An 18621-nucleotide genomic window follows, 5' to 3' on the forward strand; every position below is an offset into this window, starting at 1 on the left:
AAATCTGCGCATCGACCCGCTGCTATCCCGGTCGTAAATCATTCGCTATGAACCTTTGAGCTTTAATCATAAGTAACCGGATCTCTGCAAATGAATCGAAGGATGATGATGATGACGATGATGATGATGATGATGATGATGATGATGATATGATGATGATGATGATAATGAGAATGAGAATGATATTGATAATCATAATCATAATGATGATCATCGGACCAGCAACAATTAAGGGACCATACATGATTTTTCTAAAAAGAAAAGAAAAGAAAAGAGAAGAAGAATAAAAAGAAAAGACGCCAATCATGCAAGCCTGGAGGACAGAGCACAAAGCAAAAAAGCGACGGCTCTACTTACTGTAAGGAGCATGAGCCATGTGACAAGCAACAATCCTGCCAAACAGGATTCTGTTTTCTTCCATGCAGCTTTGGACGAGGGAAACCCCCCCCCCCTCTCCCCCTCCTTCTTCGGCGACCTCTCATCGTTACTCAATGAATGATGGATTTTTTGAATTTAAATTTGAATAGTATTATAATCATTATTACTGTACTTACTGTTCTCGAGGCATCCATCATCTTTCAAGTCCGAGCATGACCATCATCCAATGAATGAATGAGAATGAATGAATGAATGAATGAATGAATGAATGAATGATAATTAATTCGCTTTCTACTTTCTTCTTCTTTTTTCATGCATCTCTCCCGCCAGCCCCGCAGCCCCGCAGCGCTTTCCCGGCCTTTACCATGGTCCTAACATTATTTAAACTTTCCATCCCCACGCGACATGCAATTATTCCACATGCACATGCCTTTCCCACATCCCACAAATCCCGTCATACTCAATACATCCTCATATCACTATTACCACTATTACCACTACATTCCAAACTACCACCGCGGTACTTCGGTCTCAAAAGCACAAGGCCTGCTGGGTCAATTCGCAGTACCCGGTTACAACAAAAGCCTACTGCTAAAGCTGCAGCATCTCGGAGATTATGACCCTCGGCTCCAATGCATCAGAACCATTGTGGCATTCGAACCTTGCCAACTCCTCCACTGGATTTGATGCTTCTCGTATACCTTACACAGCCGATTCCGATCGCGCTAATATGATTTAGCCCACAAGTGCAAGATGATACCGTAGACATGCAGCCACTAACCTGTCTAGCACACAACTCCCAAATCCATCGTCGACAATCGATTGCGACGCTCATTACCAACGTCGGCGAGTCCGAACCTTCGATTATCCTCAAATATCCCAGGCAATACTTGCCTCCCCTTCACCGAGGCGGGCTGCCAGAAAAGAAGGAGCGTGGCATCCACGTGGGTCCTGGTCCATAGGTTCCATCACCGAGGATGACCGTCACTAGCGTGACCTCGCCACCCACAAGACATCCACCATCCGACCGCGATGACTTGCAGATACCCAATGACCTGCAGAGGGACCTGACTACAATCTTAAAGCGCGTGGTAGAGCTAAAATTAATGCCACATGGTCAACGGTCCGCTTCACCGAATCTTGCCGCCGGCTCGAATATCACGAATCAGTAGCGGCCACACGCTTCTACACTCTTTCGTAATAATCTAGCCGTGGACTACCATGTAAAAGCCACATGCTTGGCTACATTGGGGACGACGTCCGGTGGCTGACATCCATCCAGGAAATATAAGCCGACAACGCTACCATAAAGTATGGTCCCCTACTGTCAATCGATCAAGTCAACGTACTAAAATCTGCAAGATCTCATCCAGCTTGCTCGATCGTGGCGTATCTTTCTCCTCGGAGATATTATTCGCGATCCTCTAAGCTAGGGTCCAAGATCTGAGTTGACAATCGCCACCTCGTCCACAATGACCTCTCTCCCTCTGAACGTCGACGGCGTGACTATCTGTCCGTAATGAATGCAGACAAAGTACGCCACCGGGGCATATCGAGCCCCCTTCCATAGGTCAGCAGACCGAACATCTTGGCAGAGCGTGCAGTCTCCCGTCTACCTTGGTCTCTCCTAATATTTGACGTGCACCTATTATCTTGCTGGACGCAGAACCAAGCAAGCTCGTCTAATGTCCACCTTTCGGGCTTCGGACATTCCATCAAACAATACTGCCACACGGAATTTGGCCGAGTTCATCGACCTCCTTCCACCATGTCCTCTCATCGCACGAGCGCGCGCCTTGTCTGGGAGCTGGGAAATCGAACGGCCTGGTTCTGCTACTATGGCATTTCGGACCAATCATCCAGAGAGTGTCGACTGCTGGCAAAGGTGGAAATGGCTCTGCTCGCCCCGCTTGATATCTCCACGTCTATTGATGCAGTCGCCGAGCAACGCGTCGAGACAGACCAGGATTTGGATAGGCAATCTTCGACCTCTCTCACCAACCCCCACTCTTTCAGTTCTAGCCCGGAATCGGGAAGGGAGCCATCTTCATCTCTCACCCGCACACCCCCACGCTGGAGGATCCCAGGCCCGGGATCGTGAAGGGGGCCATGCTGCCTCTCCCTGTTTCCCAACTAGACTGCTTGCATGCCGGGCGGAGGAGAGTCACACCATCTTGATCTATCTATCATGTTTCCAAACGAGATTATCACACAACAAGGCGATTCCCAACTACGCTCTCTGTACGCGAGGCGAAGGAGAGTCACACCATCTTGATCTATCTATCATGTTTCCAAACGAGATTATCACACAACAAGCCGATCCCCCACTACGCTCTCTGTACGCGAGGCGATTGAGAGCCACACCACCTTGATCTATCTATCATGCTTCCAAACGAGATTATCACACAACAACCCGATCCCCACCACGCTCTCTGTACGCGAAGCGATTGAGAGGACCACACCATCTTGATCTATCTATCATGCTTCCAAACCGATCTCCCCACCACGCTCCCAGCACACGAAGCGATTGAGAGGACCACACCATCCAGACCCATCATCCTTCCAGATGAAACGCTTGTACTCTACCACGAGCAATCATGAGTTCCCTCGCCTCGGATAATTGACAGCAGACGTCCAGATCCTGTAGCACGGCTCCTGTACGACCGAAGTCTTGAAACGACAATTGACCGGGAAAGTTTTTTTTTATCCGTCGTGGATGGAGGAAATGCGTAGAGGTTCCGAAAAGGACGGGGCGGAAATCCGGATATGGCCGCAAGGGTTGTTGGAAAGAGGACACATGAGACATCTGGTGAGCGAACCGACGAGTGGGCAATGTATAGTAAGAATTACCGTTATCCGTAAGGGATACCTAGAAAACAAAACCCAATATAGACTACTGCTGCTAATAGACAGGTGCTGTGAAAGCCGCGCAGTGACTACCGTGAATTGTTGCATACAAGCTCATTAAATATTCATAGATCCATATCGTCATCACAGCCATCCGCCATCATCTCCGCCCCCGTTCCCACCTCCACCCAGATCCAGCTTCGGCATCTCCAGCTTCGGCGCCGCATCCTTCTTCTTCGGACTTTTCTTCGGGCTCATCCTCTTCACGTCTTCCTGCTTCGGCCCCTGTCTGACATCCTGATATGGCCATCCATCTTCCATCGCTGCACCAACCCAGGTAGATAACGCTTCGTGCACACAGCCGTAAAACTTCTCCTTGCAAGTGCGTAAGTTGACACCCATGACTTTTTCGAATCCGCTGTCTTTAAGTTCTTGCCGGAGCTTGTTGCGTTCCTCGCAGCTGGGCAGGGAGGCAATGATGCCATTCAAAAGGTCGACATGAGCAGTCATGTAGTTTGTAGCGTCCCATTCTACGCCGCCGATGTATGGGGCAGCCGGGACCGGAGGGTGTTCGCGAGTGAAATGTCGAGAGGCGTAAGAACCGGAGGTCTCCGAGATGTTTGGATAAGGGATGATATTCGTATGGTGCAAGAATATCCAGAAGACCTCCTTGGTAACGTTGCTCATTTCTCTTTGCCAGACGCGGTAAGGCCGAGAGTGGTATATGGAGGCAATGAATCCCGGCGGTTGAGACTCTTCTGGTTTCGAAGGATCGTGTAAGTATGAGAGCAGAAGGCGCGCGCGGCTTACTAAATCGGATGAACTGGAGTCGGTAAGATAGGTAGAAAAGATAGTGATGATGATACTGCGGGTCGTGTACTCGCTAGGGCCTTTCTTCTCCTCATCAAAGAGCATTTGAAGCAGGGTGGGGAAAAGAGTCGATTGAATATTAGACAGCTGACGCATTGCTGAGGATGTTGTAGATAGAGCTTTAAGGCAAAGGAGGGTTTCGTGAAGGAGTGTGTCCTCATGCTCCTCTCTAAATAGAATATTAGCAACGGCCAGGTTCGTACAAAGAAAAAACGACGCACCTCCATTCTACTTTGATGATGCGATACAACAATTCTACCAGCTCGGTCATGCCACCTTGCATGATGAATGTATCAACCCAACCGACAGTCTCATTTCTCAAGAGCTGGCGCAATTTATGAATCTTGCCAACCTCAACAAAGCCTGGGGCTTGCACTTGCTTCAGATAATTGATGTAATCTTCAGGCACGGCTCGCTTGTTGGCTTTACTGACGAATGCAGAGCCTTGAGCGGCTCCATCAGACGCCAATGATGTGGAAGAAGCTGACGGTGTCAGGCCGCCCGATTTTGTTCTTTGATGAGAGGCTGGACGTTCAGACTTCTGCTTCTTGGACGGAGATTGGCCACTTTTGCTAAACGTGAATGTCCGGCTCCTTGGTCGTGGCTTCTTGGGTGACTCGGTGGAGCCCGTTGGGCCTACGAATTCCCCAGTATCATGCGTAGTAGGATCATCAGTCTGGGACCGCTTCCCAGCACTAGGCCTTGAAGAATGCAACAATAGACCCTCCGTACTTGACGCTGATCCTGAGCCCGACTTTTCCTTTTTGATGAAGTCTGCTTTAATGTTGGTGTCCAACGACCTCATTTTGTCTCTCGTGTTCTGCGGGACGTTCCTGGCTTCCTAAAGGCCTAATTAGCCACGACTTCGCCGTCGTAGTACCTGACTTACCAGTAGGGACTCGAAAGCAGTCTCGATTGCCTTGCGGTCGAGCTGGACGGTCTCGGTGTCCTTTGGTGGCTCCTTTGGTAACTCTTTTGCTTTGCCATTAAAGACTGCCACGGCCGCCATTACACGCGATCCACGATTTGGCATGGGCAAGTCTGAGTCGGCAGAGTCGTTACTCACTTTGCGGTTCTCCACGCTTGATGGTCTTTCGCTCCAATGGTTCTCCTCTGCAAACAATTTCACATTTGCGTCCGCAGCTTGTCCAGTCTGCCGCTGATGATTGATAATGTCTACTTGGCTTTTGTCCCGGCCAGATATCCGTAGGCCAGATACTGTCTCGGCAAAAGAGGCTGAAGTTGGGCCAGATGCGATGCATTCTGATTTTGGCCGAGGCTTTGGTTCGGCTCTTCGGGAAAGTGTTGGCTGCTGATAGTCTTGGAAATTCCTTTGCTTCGATGGCGAGTAATCTCGAGGTGTGTACAATGCCACTTCTTCTTCGACGGCAAATTGATCGTTGAGAGGTACTTTTATAGTACGAGATGGTTCTTCAAAGCCTTGGGTTGCAAACTGAGCCCATATTGGCGGTGGTGCCATCCCCGCAGAGCTTGGTGGTGTCCGATTCTCCTTGTCTCTCTGGCGATGAGCGTCCTCAGCTTTGACACCTTTCGACGATCGTGGCCTCGATAGGATGGCGGATATGCTTGTGGAAGACTTCGACTTCTTCATTTTGTTTTGCTCCTCTTTCTCACATTTCTTCTTGGAAGGCTTCTCTTTTTCCTTCCCACCGAATGATTTGAACGACGCTGAGCGTTTCGTTTTCTGGTGATCTCCTGATGTTGAATCCTTTTCATTCCGTGCGTCAAGTGATTTCTTAGGCGACGCAATTGTGATATTTCCATTGCCGCTGTCTTCTCGGAGATGTTGTCGTGTATGCGGATGGTCTGGGGGCAGGATTGACTGATTGCCGAGATACATGTAGTCTTCCTTGCCATCGCTTTCATCATTCCAGAGGCGCTGAGTATTGCTCTTGGAAGATGGCTTGCGTTTATGGTTGCCAGGCATAATGGACTTGAGAACGGAAGACTTGGTACGCTTGTGCGGCGACGCGTCGGAAGTGACGCCTGCTCGTGCCTGCGACTCCATTGTGGGAGGACTATTGGATGGTACAGTCAGCACAGTGACCATTCAAAGAGGCAAACACTTGAAAGGGAATACCAAGATCGTTTGGACGGCTGGATCAAGAGCAGCCACTGTATTCTCCCTCCTCTGACTGGCTGAGTGAATAGCACCAGCTGCTGCTAGGGATGGAGAAACCTCTCAACGGCTCCAAAACATAGAGACTAATTGTCTTGCTCTTACGAGGCAAGAAAACATCTCAGCGAAATGAATGATGCTCGTTCGAACGTAATGTGGGGTTATTTAGCACTGTTGACCCTATTCCTATTCGGGTGGTTGGCATGGCAAAATAGATCTTCGTCACCAGGATGCGCGGCAGCTACAGTCTACCCATCGACCTCCGCAATTCCAGTGCCATACGACAGTAGTACTCCGTACTGTGCAAGTGTTTCTTCCACAAGAATGACATTCTGAGTTTTGGACCATTTGAACAGGCGTTTCGAACCATCAGAGAAGAGAAGTACAGCAGCGAGCGCTTTCCGCGCGCTTTGTATATTCCATTGTTCGGCTTCACGAGAATGCTCTAGAAAGTAGTTTGGCACATTTGGGGGCTGTCGCACATTGTTTACTGCTTTTGTTCGTGCATGATATTTCAGGATATTTCTAGCAAAGTCGAATCAATTTATGATTTATGTGCGCTTCTCGGGCTTTCATGACGTTGCGTAATGCATAGTTTCGGAAGAAGTCGCGATCGAAAGAATCTTCGGATTTTAGCTTTCCTCTATCCTTGAAGCAACTCCCATCAACAGAGTACTTCTTTATCTCCTCGACGGTGTGTCTTGCATTGAAACATGCCCTATCAATATCTGACATACTGACAGAGTAGCATCTCTGAAGCATGAATTGTCCATCTCGGCCCGATGAGCCAGCAGCGCACGACGGTTGGAATCAGAACCCTTCGAAATTAGCTGCAGATGTCACGACAAGGCAAGACCTCAACGGCATAGTCAACCTTCGGACCGGACAGGACTCCGTCAAAGAAGCCGAGGATGCGCGCGGAGGCTCGCAAATAGATGGCCCCAATGACTATCATCGGATTGCCGACCCCGACGGTACATCGTCCTTTCGCCAGCGTATAGGCACATCACGGTCCATTCATACTGTCAAGTCATTCCCGGAAATACGACCTGCCAAAACCCATGGCAGCGTAGAGCCAAGAGGTGAATTTCCATTCCTCGGAAACATTTCCCCCCCTCGCTTTCCCTCCAGCTTCTTTCTGCGCATCTGGAGGACCCTGGCTAAATTCTGCGGATTCATCGGACCTGGATTCATGATATCAGTGGCCTACATTGATCCTGGGAATTATTCTACAGATGTGTCAGCTGGAGCTGCTACAAAGTATAAGCTGCTGTTCATCGTTCTCTTGTCCAACGTCTTCGCTATTGTCCTGCAGTCCTTGGCTGTACGCTTAGGAACAGTGACTGGCCTCAACCTCGCGCAGCACTGTAGAGCCCACCTTCCAAGGTGGCTGAACATCGTTCTCTACATTGTCGGAGAGTGCGCTATCGTTGCAACCGATATTGCCGAGGTGAGCCTTCAATGCTTTCCGCTTGCTTAACCTCTTCTCTAATTCGAGTTGCAGGTCATTGGTTCCGCCATCGCGCTCAACTTATTGATAAAAGTACCTCTCGTCTGGGGTTGCGTTATCACCATTTTTGATGTGCTCATCATTCTCATTTTCTACAGCCCCAATGGTTCTACGCGCCGGTTGCGTGCTTTCGAGTACTTTATTATAATCCTAGTTTTAGGCGTAGTAGTATGCTTCTGCATTCAGCTTTCTTACATCCGAGATGCTTCTGTGCGTGAAGTGCTTGATGGATTCGTTCCATCTTCTGCTATCGTCAAAGGCCAAGGCATCTATCTTAGTTGTGGTATACTCGGTGCCACCGTAATGCCACATAGCTTGTACTTGGGTAGTGGGCTAGTTCAACCGCGGCTCATCGACTTTGATATCGCGGCTAGGAACTACAGCGGTCCGGATGTGACAGATCGCAGCAACAAGAACCTGTACCGACCATCTCTGGCTGCCATCCGCTCATGCCTGTCATACTCTACCGCAGAGGTCATCATCTCGCTCTTCACTTTCGCACTCTTCGTCAACAGCGCCATTCTCATCGTTGCCGGTGCTTCGCTCTCCTCGAGTTCTGCAGCTGAAAGTGGCAATCTATTTGGTATCCATGACCTTCTGTCCACGACACTCGCGCCTGTTGCTGGAACAATCTTCGCTCTTGCCCTACTCTTGTCCGGTACTTCCGCCGGCATTGTTTGTACAATAGCAGGCCAGATGCTCAGCGAAGGAGCTTTGCAATGGAAAGTTGCGCCATGGGTGCGGAGATTACTTACACGATCTATCAGTATTGTACCCAGCATCATTGTCGCTGGAGCAGTAGGCAAGGAGGGCCTCTCAGCAGCACTGAACGGGACCCAATTCGCGCTCAGTATTGCCCTGCCATTCATATCAGCACCGCTCATCTATTTCACTTGTCGAAACAAATATATGGTTGTTGGTGGCACGGAGTCTGTAGAAGGGGAGGAGATGGGGCAGGAACTGCAGCCAGAAGCGGAGAAGGTGAAGATGAGGAACCACCGGCTCGTGTCAGCCCTTGCGGTCGCAATCTGGCTTGTTATTACTATCATGGATGTGGCGTCTTTGGTGTTTGCAGGATTGGGAGAAGCCTGAGGCATGGGGCGTTTTGGCATCGCATAGCGTTGAAGCATCGGGCATCGGGCGTATGGCATGGGATTAGAGTCAGATGATACCAAACGGAGAGAGACACAAGTTACACGTCTTGGAACAGGAAAAGGTCCATGTATCTGATGGTATGGAAAGTCTCCATCGAAGTTGAACTTTAATTGCGGGCCTCTGCCACCAATGATGTTCCACGCTGATTCAAACTCCCATGCCCTTGCTCAACGCTCGTCCACCGATGATAAACGCCAGACGCTCATGCCTCTCGTGGTTCTCAATGTACAGATCTCTTCCCCTCCCGTGCCCACACCTCTCATCCGGCCGCCTCCTTCACCTTTGCCCCCTCCGGTGGCTCATCGATAAAGCTCGGCACCTCATCCTGCATAAAGCCCGGCATCTCTCCCACCCCTTGTCCCATTCCCAGCCCCCCCTCGAATTCCGCCTCTTCCCCCAACGCCTCCAGTTCCGCATCCAACTCCGCCTCGTCCACATCCTCCGGCACGTCGTAGCTCCGGCTCATCGACTCTTGGATCTCATTCCCCACCTCCATCAGATCCTGCATCTCGTCCTGCATGCGCTCGATTTTGTCGATGTCCACCTTCCCGTACTGTTTGCGCAGGGATTTGTTGGTGGATTTCATGACGTCGACGGTCGTCATGACGTTTTTCAGATTGTCGGTCATCATCGAGGCCTGTTCCATGTTCCAGGATTGTTGCTGCATCTGGTCCCGCTGGCCTTCGTACATCTTCCGTCGTTGCAGGATCTTGAGGGCTTTTTGCTTCAGGGCGGTTTTGCCGGGGCCGTCGCGCATCTTGGACATGCGTTGTTGGTAGGTGGTCAGTTCGGCGTTGAGTTTCGCGAGTTTGACGTCCAAGGATTCGACGTGGGAGTCAGTCTGCTTGGGGTGTTAGCAAGAGAGTGCTGTAGTTGGGAAGGGGCACCGACGGTGGAAATGGCGCTGGAGAGGGTGGGTTTAGGACCAGGGTTTTTGGCCCCGAAGAGGCGATTCATCTGGTTTGTATGGTAGAAGACTTGACACTTGTCGAAGCGTGGTACATGGGATCAGTTGCGGTGTCGAGTGTTTGCCTGCTCAGAAGTTGAAGGTACTTTCGGCGAAACCTCGCAGCTGGCTCGGGCACTGCCGAGATTCGAACCATGATCCCTGCTCCTCATCGATGATTATCTTCTCACCCACATTGATTAATTCATAGTCTCTTGCACATCCAAGTATCATGTTATCTATCCAGAAAGTCTCTTTGATTTGAATCAAGGCGAGAATTAGGTAGAGCCATCATATCTTGCATACCTAGCAGATGGAGATCGAAGAATGGCTTTTCAAAACCGCACCAACAGCGGGAACAGGGGTTGTTCTAGAGCTCTCCCAACGGCCAAGAGGAAAGCACGCGAGAGGGCTTTCTCCTCGCCGCGTCATGCAGTTGGAGGGAGGTGTCAGAGTCGTATGTAATAGATGCTTCAGGCTGGAAATAGGAACAGATTGTAGACATGGGAGCTGATGGATTATCCACATTGAAAGTACAGAATGGTTTTAGCCGGCCTGAGACGCTAGCGCTGGCTCATCTTTTGAAGTTAGAATCAGTCTGACATCCTGACACAACAAAGAGCTTGATCTGTTTATAATACCCATTGTATGACTTTGCTTGAGTTCGAAGAGCATCGGGACCTGCTCAACCGTGTTCAAGTATTCTTTTACACCTGTTCAAGACTCTGTCCTTTCACCCGATTCGTTGCGATCAAACCAATCCCCCACAAGGTCGCCGAACCCAGCCGACGGACGACAGGCCATCTCCCAATCTGGCGTACTCTGACATACAACGTTCGTCGATCACCGTGGACCACTCGGGATCCAGATGCCGATGAAGTACGTAGATGAATGCGGGCAAGCTTCAATTCAACGACAGCTCGTGCGGAGGACAACCTGTCAAACTTGGGAGCTTCTCGCATGATCAGTCACGACTCCTCCTCTGTAACATAGTCGATTCCATTCACTTCATATCATCCCTATCCTTCACTTCCGCCAAAACATAAACCACAATGTTTTGGCGGTTCGGGGGCTACGCCAACGTCTCGACCCTCAATACTATCCTCGAAAAACCCGATGTCACACTTGAAGAAGTCTTGGAGGAATCAGACCTGATACAAGAGCTGAAGCAGTCAAATTCGAAGCTGATCGAATTCTTGCGAGATGACAATGTCCTGCGGAGACTCCTGGAGCTGGTGGTTGCACCACAAGCTCCGAGACCGGAAGATGATGGGCAAGGCGAGGACAGCGAAGAGGAGACCATGCGCGAGAAATCCTTGAGCCCTTTTCGAAGAGTCAAAAAGGAGAAATCAAAGCGGCAAGAAGAGTTTGAGGACTGGGATAAAGCAGACAAGGCTAGGACACAGAAAGCGTACACATCGTGCGAGGTTCTCTCGTCGGAAACTTGGTCGATACTCGAGTCTTTGATGGAGAATCAGCAATTGTTGCGGGTATTCTGGGGCTTTTTGAAGAGAGAGTCACCGTTGGATTCAACCGAGGCAGCATACTTTACAAAGATCAACGAAACGCTGCTGGATAAGAAGACAGAGGAGATGATGCATTTCCTTCAGTCGTTTGAAGGCATCATACCAATTATGCTCAAACATATCGACTGTGCCGCCATAATGGACCTGTTGTTGAAAATTATTAGCATGGAAAAGAGTGAAGGCGGTGCAGGAGTCGTCGACGTATGTTGTTACACTAAGAGAAAGGGCTATTCTGTTGTTCGCAGGCTGACAGGAAATACAGTGGTTACAAAGTCAAGACCTCATGCCACGCTTACTTGCATTCTTGGAGAAAGACAACGCCCCGGGGACGCAGACATCTGCAGGAGACTTTATCAAAGCTATCGTCACCATTTCAGCCAACGCATCACAAAACGAGCAGTCCTGCATAGGTCCCAACAACCTGACCAGACAACTTGTATCGCAGCCGTGTATTGAAAACCTGCTTTCCAACATGCTCAGAGGCGGCAACCCGCTGACGGTTGGCGTTGGGATGATCATCGAAGTCATCAGGAAGAACAACTCGGACTATGATCCCGATGTTGGAGCTGGTCCAGACTCGGTCCCTTCAAGTAATGATCCTATCTACCTGGGGACTCTACTACGATGTTTTGCCAAACGTGTCCCCGACTTCATGGGGTTACTGCTGAGTCCAACCCATGCCGTTGCCGACGGTAATAGCCAAATAACCATCAAAAGGAAAGAGCTGGGCGTAGCCTTTGGCAACAAGATCGAACCCCTAGGATTCGATCGCTTCAAAACTTGCGAGCTAATGGCGGAACTTCTCCACTGCAGTAACATGGGTCTACTGAATGAGCGAGGCAGCGAAGCTTTCGTACGGCAAAGAGACGAGGAAAGAGAGCGAATGAAAGCTGAAGGCGCTTTGGCTCCGAGAATTCCCACATCAGCTGTTACAGAGTTCTCGGAAGATTCCACTAACTTCGCCAACGGAGTGTCACCTTTGGGTTTAAGCACAGAGCCGGAGGAGAACCATAAGCTCCAGGTGCAAAACAGTGCAGAAGACGATGGATACGAGGACGTTGGAAATTCTGCGGACCTAGTAGATGCCGAAGACATCAAGGATGACTTTGACGAGAAGGACGAGCGATCACCCTTTGACACAGAGTCAGAACATACGCAAATGCCAAACTTACTCAAGCCTGGCAAGCCCAGATTGGATCTTGACGAGGATTTTGTCGATGAGCCTTTGACTTCTCCGAGGTTGGAGGCTGTCGATGAGGAAGAGGCAGAGATGCCAGAAGCTGAAGTCCCGGAGCCTTTGGAGCCCAAGTCTCCGAGCAAGTCTGAGCCTCAACCCGAGTCTCCTACCTCTGGCCTAGCATCAGGAGTCAATGAGCTCGCAGTCAACGAGGACACAACAATGGCAGACCAAGAAACAACCGAAACACCTAAGATCCAACATACAGAGGCGCCAACAACGCCGGAGCCACCTTCTCAAAATACTAGCGCTGACCCGCCTCCTCTACCACACCGAGAACGGCACCTAGATCCCATGACACCAGATTCCGAGAGTCCTCGGGGCATTTCACCACACCCAGAGGACAAGCCACCGCCTCTGTTTGCAAGTCGAGTAGATCAGCCATCAGACACTCCAAGACAAGGATATGAGGAGGTTGGTGGCGGCGACAGCCAGCAGACTATTGATACTACTCATGGCGAAGATGGAGACACTAGCCGCTCCGTGCTCGTGAGTGGTAATGACCAGAGCTTCGCATCGCAATTCGATTATGATGTTGACGGTCAGCCGATGGTCGGTGACTTTCTGAAGATGATGTTTGTTGAACACCATGTTGTACCTACGATCCTGGTATGTTGTGCCGGTGGTTAATGTCTCCCTGGCAACTTACTAATCTCTTCTCCTGTGCAGGACTTTTTCTTTCGATTCCCCTGGAACAATTTTCTTCACAATGTAGTATATGATGTTGTACAGCAAGTATTTAACGGCCCCATGGATAGAGGATACAACCGCACTCTTGCTATTGATCTTTTCCAAACCGGACGAGTCACCGAGCGGATAGTTGAAGGCCAGGCACAGAGTGACGAAGCACAGGCGAAGAGTAATATGCGCTTAGGGTATATGGGCCATCTCACGCTGGTCGCTGAGGAAGTGGTCAAGTTCAGCGACAGGCATCCGCCAGAGCTATTGTCGCAGGTCGTACTCGAGAAAGTGACAAGTCAGCAGTGGACCGAGTATGTCGAAAACACGCTATCAGAGACGCGAGAACGAGACAACGCCATCTTAGGTGGTGTCAGACCAGACATGTCTCTCGGCCCACGACAAGCAGTCCTCAACGCTGTCAATGCAGCCCACGGCTTCGGCCAAGGAGCATCATCTGCCCTCGCGAACGCTGGGCTCAACGGCAACCCAGGCCTCGACTCGATGGACCTTGCCAGCAATGGTAGCGGAACTTCCAACGGTGGCTTCGGTGGTCTCAGCAGCGGTTCGCTACTAAGCGGCTTCGGTAGCTCAAGCGACGAGGAGGATGAGGAAATGGAGGAGATTGATGAGGGTGATGCCGGTGCTGGTCAAGATTCGGTGGGTGACCTTTCCTTTGAGGACATCGACATGAGCGATCGAGATCATGCCCAGATATTTGCAACTGCATCTTGAGGGTGTTGTGGTGCACACGCACTGGTATGGCAAGCGGCATTGGAGAGTAAGCTTGAACGCTTGACCAATCTACGCAACCAGACAACCTTGCAAACATGCCATGCTTCACCTCTCTTGTTGTGCTCTTGCCACTCCCTCGTTCACGTCACACTCTTCAGAACACGACATCCACCATCTCCGCACAAAGTCGCTCTATCTGCCCCTTTTTCACCTCACAAATGACATACACCCGAATACCTTCCTTCACATCCGCTACGATCTTGCCCGCAAACAGCCATGCTGACAACACCGCATGTAGTATCTCCCCAACCACCCAACCCTCAACATAACCCCCACACCGCCAACAGACCCACCACCAACCCCGCCGCCCCTCAATCTCCCACCATCACGTGCCCGCCGCCAACTAGCCGCCCGCCTCGCCCTCCACAGCCAGCAGAAAGCCGATTCCGAAGCCAACGACTCCGACAGCCACGAGCTCGAAAAGCCCTTCTCCGACGCCGAAGCCAACGCCGACGAATTCGAAGATGACTCTCCTTTGACATTTGGAGCGCCCTTGTTGCATCATTCCCCGACGCCCGGCCATCACTTTGGCAGTATTGATCCGCCGAAGGACGCCGGCGATGTGAAAGCGACGGTGCATCGGCAGTTGGACTTGGATGACTTTGCGAACAGTCCGGCCGCCGATGCTGACGATAGGGCGAGTGATGAAGGGGACGGGGAGGAGGCCCATGACGTTGAGATGAGAATCGCGATGGGGTAGGGGCGCCGTGGAGGTGGGAGCGGAGGAGGGAAAGGCTGCGTGTAAGATACGGAAGGGCGTTCCTTTACTTTCGCTGTCGGTATTCTAGCATTGTTCTTTGTTTCGTGTGAGTGAGACTGCATTTCAGGGGAAAACTTCATTGTTTATTGTTTGTATGCTTTAAAGTTCCCATACCGAATTCGGAAGGAAGGTATTCTTGCAAGCAAGCTTTCTTCTGCAGCTATACAAGATCGCTGTGCAAAGCGTGATTTGGCAATTCCGGTGATGCACAAAGAAAGATCATGGATATCAACGAGACGTGCGAAAACAGCTTGGTGGAAGCAATCTGAAACGTTTTGCTTCCAATGGCATTTTCTTAGCTTGACTTGCGTTTATTCAGTGGCAACAAAGTTAGGCCGCTATATCGGGCAAACTCCTGGAAGCGCCTTTGGGCCTGGAATCTGATACCTGCCTGCAGATCACTGTGCAGTTCAACTCTCATGGTAAAGTCCGGGCTCCCACGTTTCTATCAGGTCGATTCCACTCTGGACAGCCAATTGATAACCTGAATGACGTTAACAATTGAGCTGCCTTGTACCCGAAGACGTCTTACCATCATTGCCTGCACAAGTCCGACTTTCTGTCCATAATTACTCCCATCCCAGCTATTCGCTTGGAGTGTGAGATTGTACATCCCAAGCGCGTCAAGCTGCCTCGCCTTGGCTTCTCTCATTGTCTCCAGGGTGTAGTGCCAAAGAGCATTGTTGCCTTGAGTGAGGATCTGGCCAGGAGGCTTGAGATGGCCCGCCGCATTCGGGCCTACCCATAGGATAGGGATGTTTCGACCAGAAGCATCTGCTAGAGTCACCCACTCATCCATCGAATCAACTGCTTTAGACCAGGAAAGCGATGTTGCCAATGACAGAGAATGGATGACTGGAATCGGCTTGTAAGCATCTGGGTCTCCGCTGATGAGCGAGGTAAAGCTGGCATGCAGCTCCTCGGGCGCTGGGGAGTCTGTGACGGGAAGAAATACATGTGGCGTGCCTACGCAAGTCAACACTGGCTTCGGGGAGCCCTAATTTGACGGTAGACCTACGATCGCAGTAGAAAGGGTTTCTGTGACCAACTCCATCTTCCTTCTCTCTTACGCTCCGACTCTCCATGATCATGTGGCTCCAGCACTCTGACTTGGTGAGCTGATTGTCGCACCTGCAAGCATCACGCTGGCTTTCGTTGAGCTCCCACTGCTTGAGACTACCCATAGCCATGTCCTCTCTGAGCAGCATGTTGAAGGCGGCGTAGATATGCTTGAGGGAGTCGTCGCCAATAAAGACAATGGCATCAAAGCGTTCCAGGATCATGCAGATTTCTGCAGTCGAGTACCAGCGGTAGTGGCAGCCTGCGGGAAAATAAGGCTTCTCGAATCCGTGTCGACCGCCTCCGCTCATGGCTTCCAGAAGTGTTGCCCGGTTGTTGCAGTAAAGCGTATGCTTCGGGGCATCATCGTCGAGTGCCACTGGAGGTACGTAGAGCTGCGTTGATCTGATGCCACAATCTCCATGTCCTTCAAAGTGTGAGAAGTGGCTAGGCTTGTCAGCAAGACTGTACTGGAAGAAAGGCTTTACGACCTACTCTTCCACCGAGTTCTGCGAGAACGGAACCCTATCTAGTTGTCTTGGAGAGGCAGAGAATGGACTGATCATCCACAAGAACAGAGCAATGGCAAGGATCACAGTGAAAGCAGTCCGCTTGGAGGCAGCGACCGGGTTGCTGTTACTGCGAATGGGTGGAGTTTTCATGGTTGGCACCTGTAAGGGTGTCTGAGGTGCACTGGGAGAGGATGGAAATGGATACGCCATGCTTATCCACAAACGTGGTATCTAGTATCTAGCTCCCGTTCTTGATGGGATTGGGAGGCGAAGAAACAGAAAGGGCGACTCGCCGGCGGCTCATGGTATCTTGGCGCCACGCAGCGGATGCATTCACTTGACAACACAGGCCGTCGTACGGATCCCAATCAATTACAAAAGTAACACAAAAAATAGTAGAATTCGTCTGTGTCAATACTCTATAATCCTACTTTGATGAATCTGAGAACCCTGTGGTTGGCATTTCAAGGTAGAGGACACACTTGTCATTTGACTTTTCCTCTTGCATTATCAAAGACAAGTCTACCGTGGAGTTGGGTCGGAAGGTGCAGCCTTATGCAGGCTAGCTATACGGTATAGGTGCTTGGCGAATAGGGTTATATTCTGCAGCAGGCTTCAATAGAACAGATCATCCTTACTACTCATCTCGATAGATTCTATAATGTAGCGATATTAGAGATGCCTCGAAGCGCCCAGGAAATTCAAACCTCTAATGTTACTGATGATTTAGGTTCCCCTCTAGACTTTTCTCACGTCACAATTCGGTCTTCCCCTCGTCGAACCACATCCCCATCTCACCCATCTCCTCCCTTATCTTCTCCTCCTCACCCCCCCGCCCCTCGGCCTCCTTTCCCTCAATTATATTCTTCATATTCGCCCTCACACCAAAAACCAGGTTCCGCGCCCCGGGCGCTCCTTTTTTCTTGACCCTGTCTTTTCTCGGCTTGTCCGGATGGTACTCGATGTCGTTCTGCACGGAGGCGGTGTATACCAGTCCTGGGTAAGGGACCACGCACGAAAAATCAATTTCACCCTTGCTCCCGCGCTTGCAGAGTCTGGAGTGGCCGACGTCGACGGGATCGTTGAAGTGGGAGTAGGAGAGGTAGTAGAGCAGCTTTTCTACGCAGATTTCGGAGTCAGCATTGCGTATTCGAGGCACAAACTGGAGCTCCAAGACAGGTCTCAGGAGTAGAAAAATCCCATTATTCCCGAAACATTTCTCACGGCTCAGTTTTACTACCGTTTGGGAAGGATCAGCTCCGAAGATGTACTTACGGGCGCCGGTGTAAGAGAGCGCGTAAGCGTAGGAACACATGCCGCCGGCGGAGCGGTACACCACGCGGGTGGTGCGGTTGTGGGGGAGGTCGTAGGTTAGAGTTGGTTCAGGGTTCCACAGATGCCAGCGGTGACCGGCCGGACGTACGGTGGTGTCGTTGGCGATGATGAAGCGCGAAAAGGGTTTTGTGGGCTTGTTTTGCGCGCAGTGGCCGAGCCAAAGCATATCCCAACCATCGCCATAAGGGGACAAAGGCTCCGAGGAGGTGGGCGCGTCGAGGATATGTCGGGTCCCGAGGGCGAATTGAGTAAGTTGGTTTTTCAAAGAGACGTCCCAATCGGCGTCGTCTTCGAGAATCAAGGCGGACGAGAGATTGTTGTCGAGGATCGAGGCAGCAGCATTTATATGAGCGCGCCAGCAGCCGGTTATGCTTGTGGCTCTCTCTCCTTCTTTATAAAAGCCTGGCCAAGCGACGTGGGGAATTCCTTTGCCGTCTACACCTGGGATTATAGTGTATGAGATGTTGGTGATAGAGGTGAGAAGGCGAAGGGAATCGAGTTTGTCGGTTCGGTCGGGCATGTGTATAAAGTAGACGTCGCCGAAGCCAAGGGTATTGTTATGTATTGCTTGTATGCTGTTTTGGGAGAGGACATGGGCGAGCTTGGAGCTCGTAGAAGGACTCGAATTTGAGGATGATGATTGTAAGGACGAGGAGGGAAAGAGACGATCACGTTGAAGACCTAAGAATAGAGCCAGTATCGCGCAAAGAGCAACGACCAATAAGGGCTTGATCATCTTCTTGTGACGCTGAGCCTTCGTCATAAACACAGTGTTCATTCTATCAAATCCTGTATACATTCCAATGGTGCGTGGATACATTTGGAGCAAAGACAAAGATTACTCGCAAAAAGACCGAACAGGCATTGAAGAAA

General features: G+C 50.7%; 6 protein-coding genes across 6 annotated transcripts; 2 read left to right on the forward strand and 4 right to left on the reverse strand.

Moving 5' to 3' along the window:
• Positions 1-3369: 3369 nt before the first annotated feature.
• Positions 3370-6124, reverse strand: HO173_003998 (uncharacterized protein; the record flags this gene model as incomplete). The annotated part of the gene is made up of 3 exons (XM_037305922.1): positions 3370-4264; positions 4317-4936; positions 4985-6124. 3 exons carry the CDS (start codon positions 6122-6124, stop codon positions 3370-3372), a joined length of 2655 nt encoding a protein of 884 aa, XP_037167115.1.
• An 871-nt stretch (positions 6125-6995) lies between these two features.
• HO173_003999 (uncharacterized protein) lies at positions 6996-8837 on the forward strand (the record flags this gene model as incomplete). The annotated part of the gene is made up of 2 exons (XM_037305923.1): positions 6996-7685; positions 7740-8837. The coding sequence occupies 2 exons, from the start codon at positions 6996-6998 to the stop codon at positions 8835-8837; spliced, it is 1788 nt and encodes a 595-aa protein (XP_037167116.1).
• Positions 8838-9159: 322 nt separating this feature from the next.
• HO173_004000 (uncharacterized protein) lies at positions 9160-9857 on the reverse strand (the record flags this gene model as incomplete). The annotated part of the gene is made up of 2 exons (XM_037305924.1): positions 9160-9741; positions 9792-9857. 2 exons carry the CDS (start codon positions 9855-9857, stop codon positions 9160-9162), a joined length of 648 nt encoding a protein of 215 aa, XP_037167117.1.
• A 1041-nt stretch (positions 9858-10898) lies between these two features.
• On the forward strand, positions 10899-14782 carry HO173_004001 (uncharacterized protein; the record flags this gene model as incomplete). The annotated part of the gene is made up of 4 exons (XM_037305925.1): positions 10899-11573; positions 11635-13218; positions 13279-13947; positions 14321-14782. 4 exons carry the CDS (start codon positions 10899-10901, stop codon positions 14780-14782), a joined length of 3390 nt encoding a protein of 1129 aa, XP_037167118.1.
• Positions 14783-15290: 508 nt separating this feature from the next.
• HO173_004002 (uncharacterized protein) lies at positions 15291-16563 on the reverse strand (the record flags this gene model as incomplete). Its single annotated transcript, XM_037305926.1, has 4 exons — positions 15291-15326; positions 15375-15808; positions 15861-16348; positions 16397-16563. The coding sequence occupies 4 exons, from the start codon at positions 16561-16563 to the stop codon at positions 15291-15293; spliced, it is 1125 nt and encodes a 374-aa protein (XP_037167119.1).
• A 604-nt stretch (positions 16564-17167) lies between these two features.
• HO173_004003 (uncharacterized protein) lies at positions 17168-18568 on the reverse strand (the record flags this gene model as incomplete). The annotated part of the gene is made up of 2 exons (XM_037305927.1): positions 17168-17532; positions 17689-18568. The coding sequence occupies 2 exons, from the start codon at positions 18566-18568 to the stop codon at positions 17168-17170; spliced, it is 1245 nt and encodes a 414-aa protein (XP_037167120.1).
• Positions 18569-18621: the final 53 nt, after the last annotated feature.

The sequence above is a fragment of the Letharia columbiana genome (assembly GCF_014066305.1).
Source record: "Letharia columbiana isolate WasteWater2 chromosome Unknown Sc0000010_s0, whole genome shotgun sequence".
Taxonomy (NCBI): domain Eukaryota; kingdom Fungi; phylum Ascomycota; class Lecanoromycetes; order Lecanorales; family Parmeliaceae; genus Letharia; species Letharia columbiana.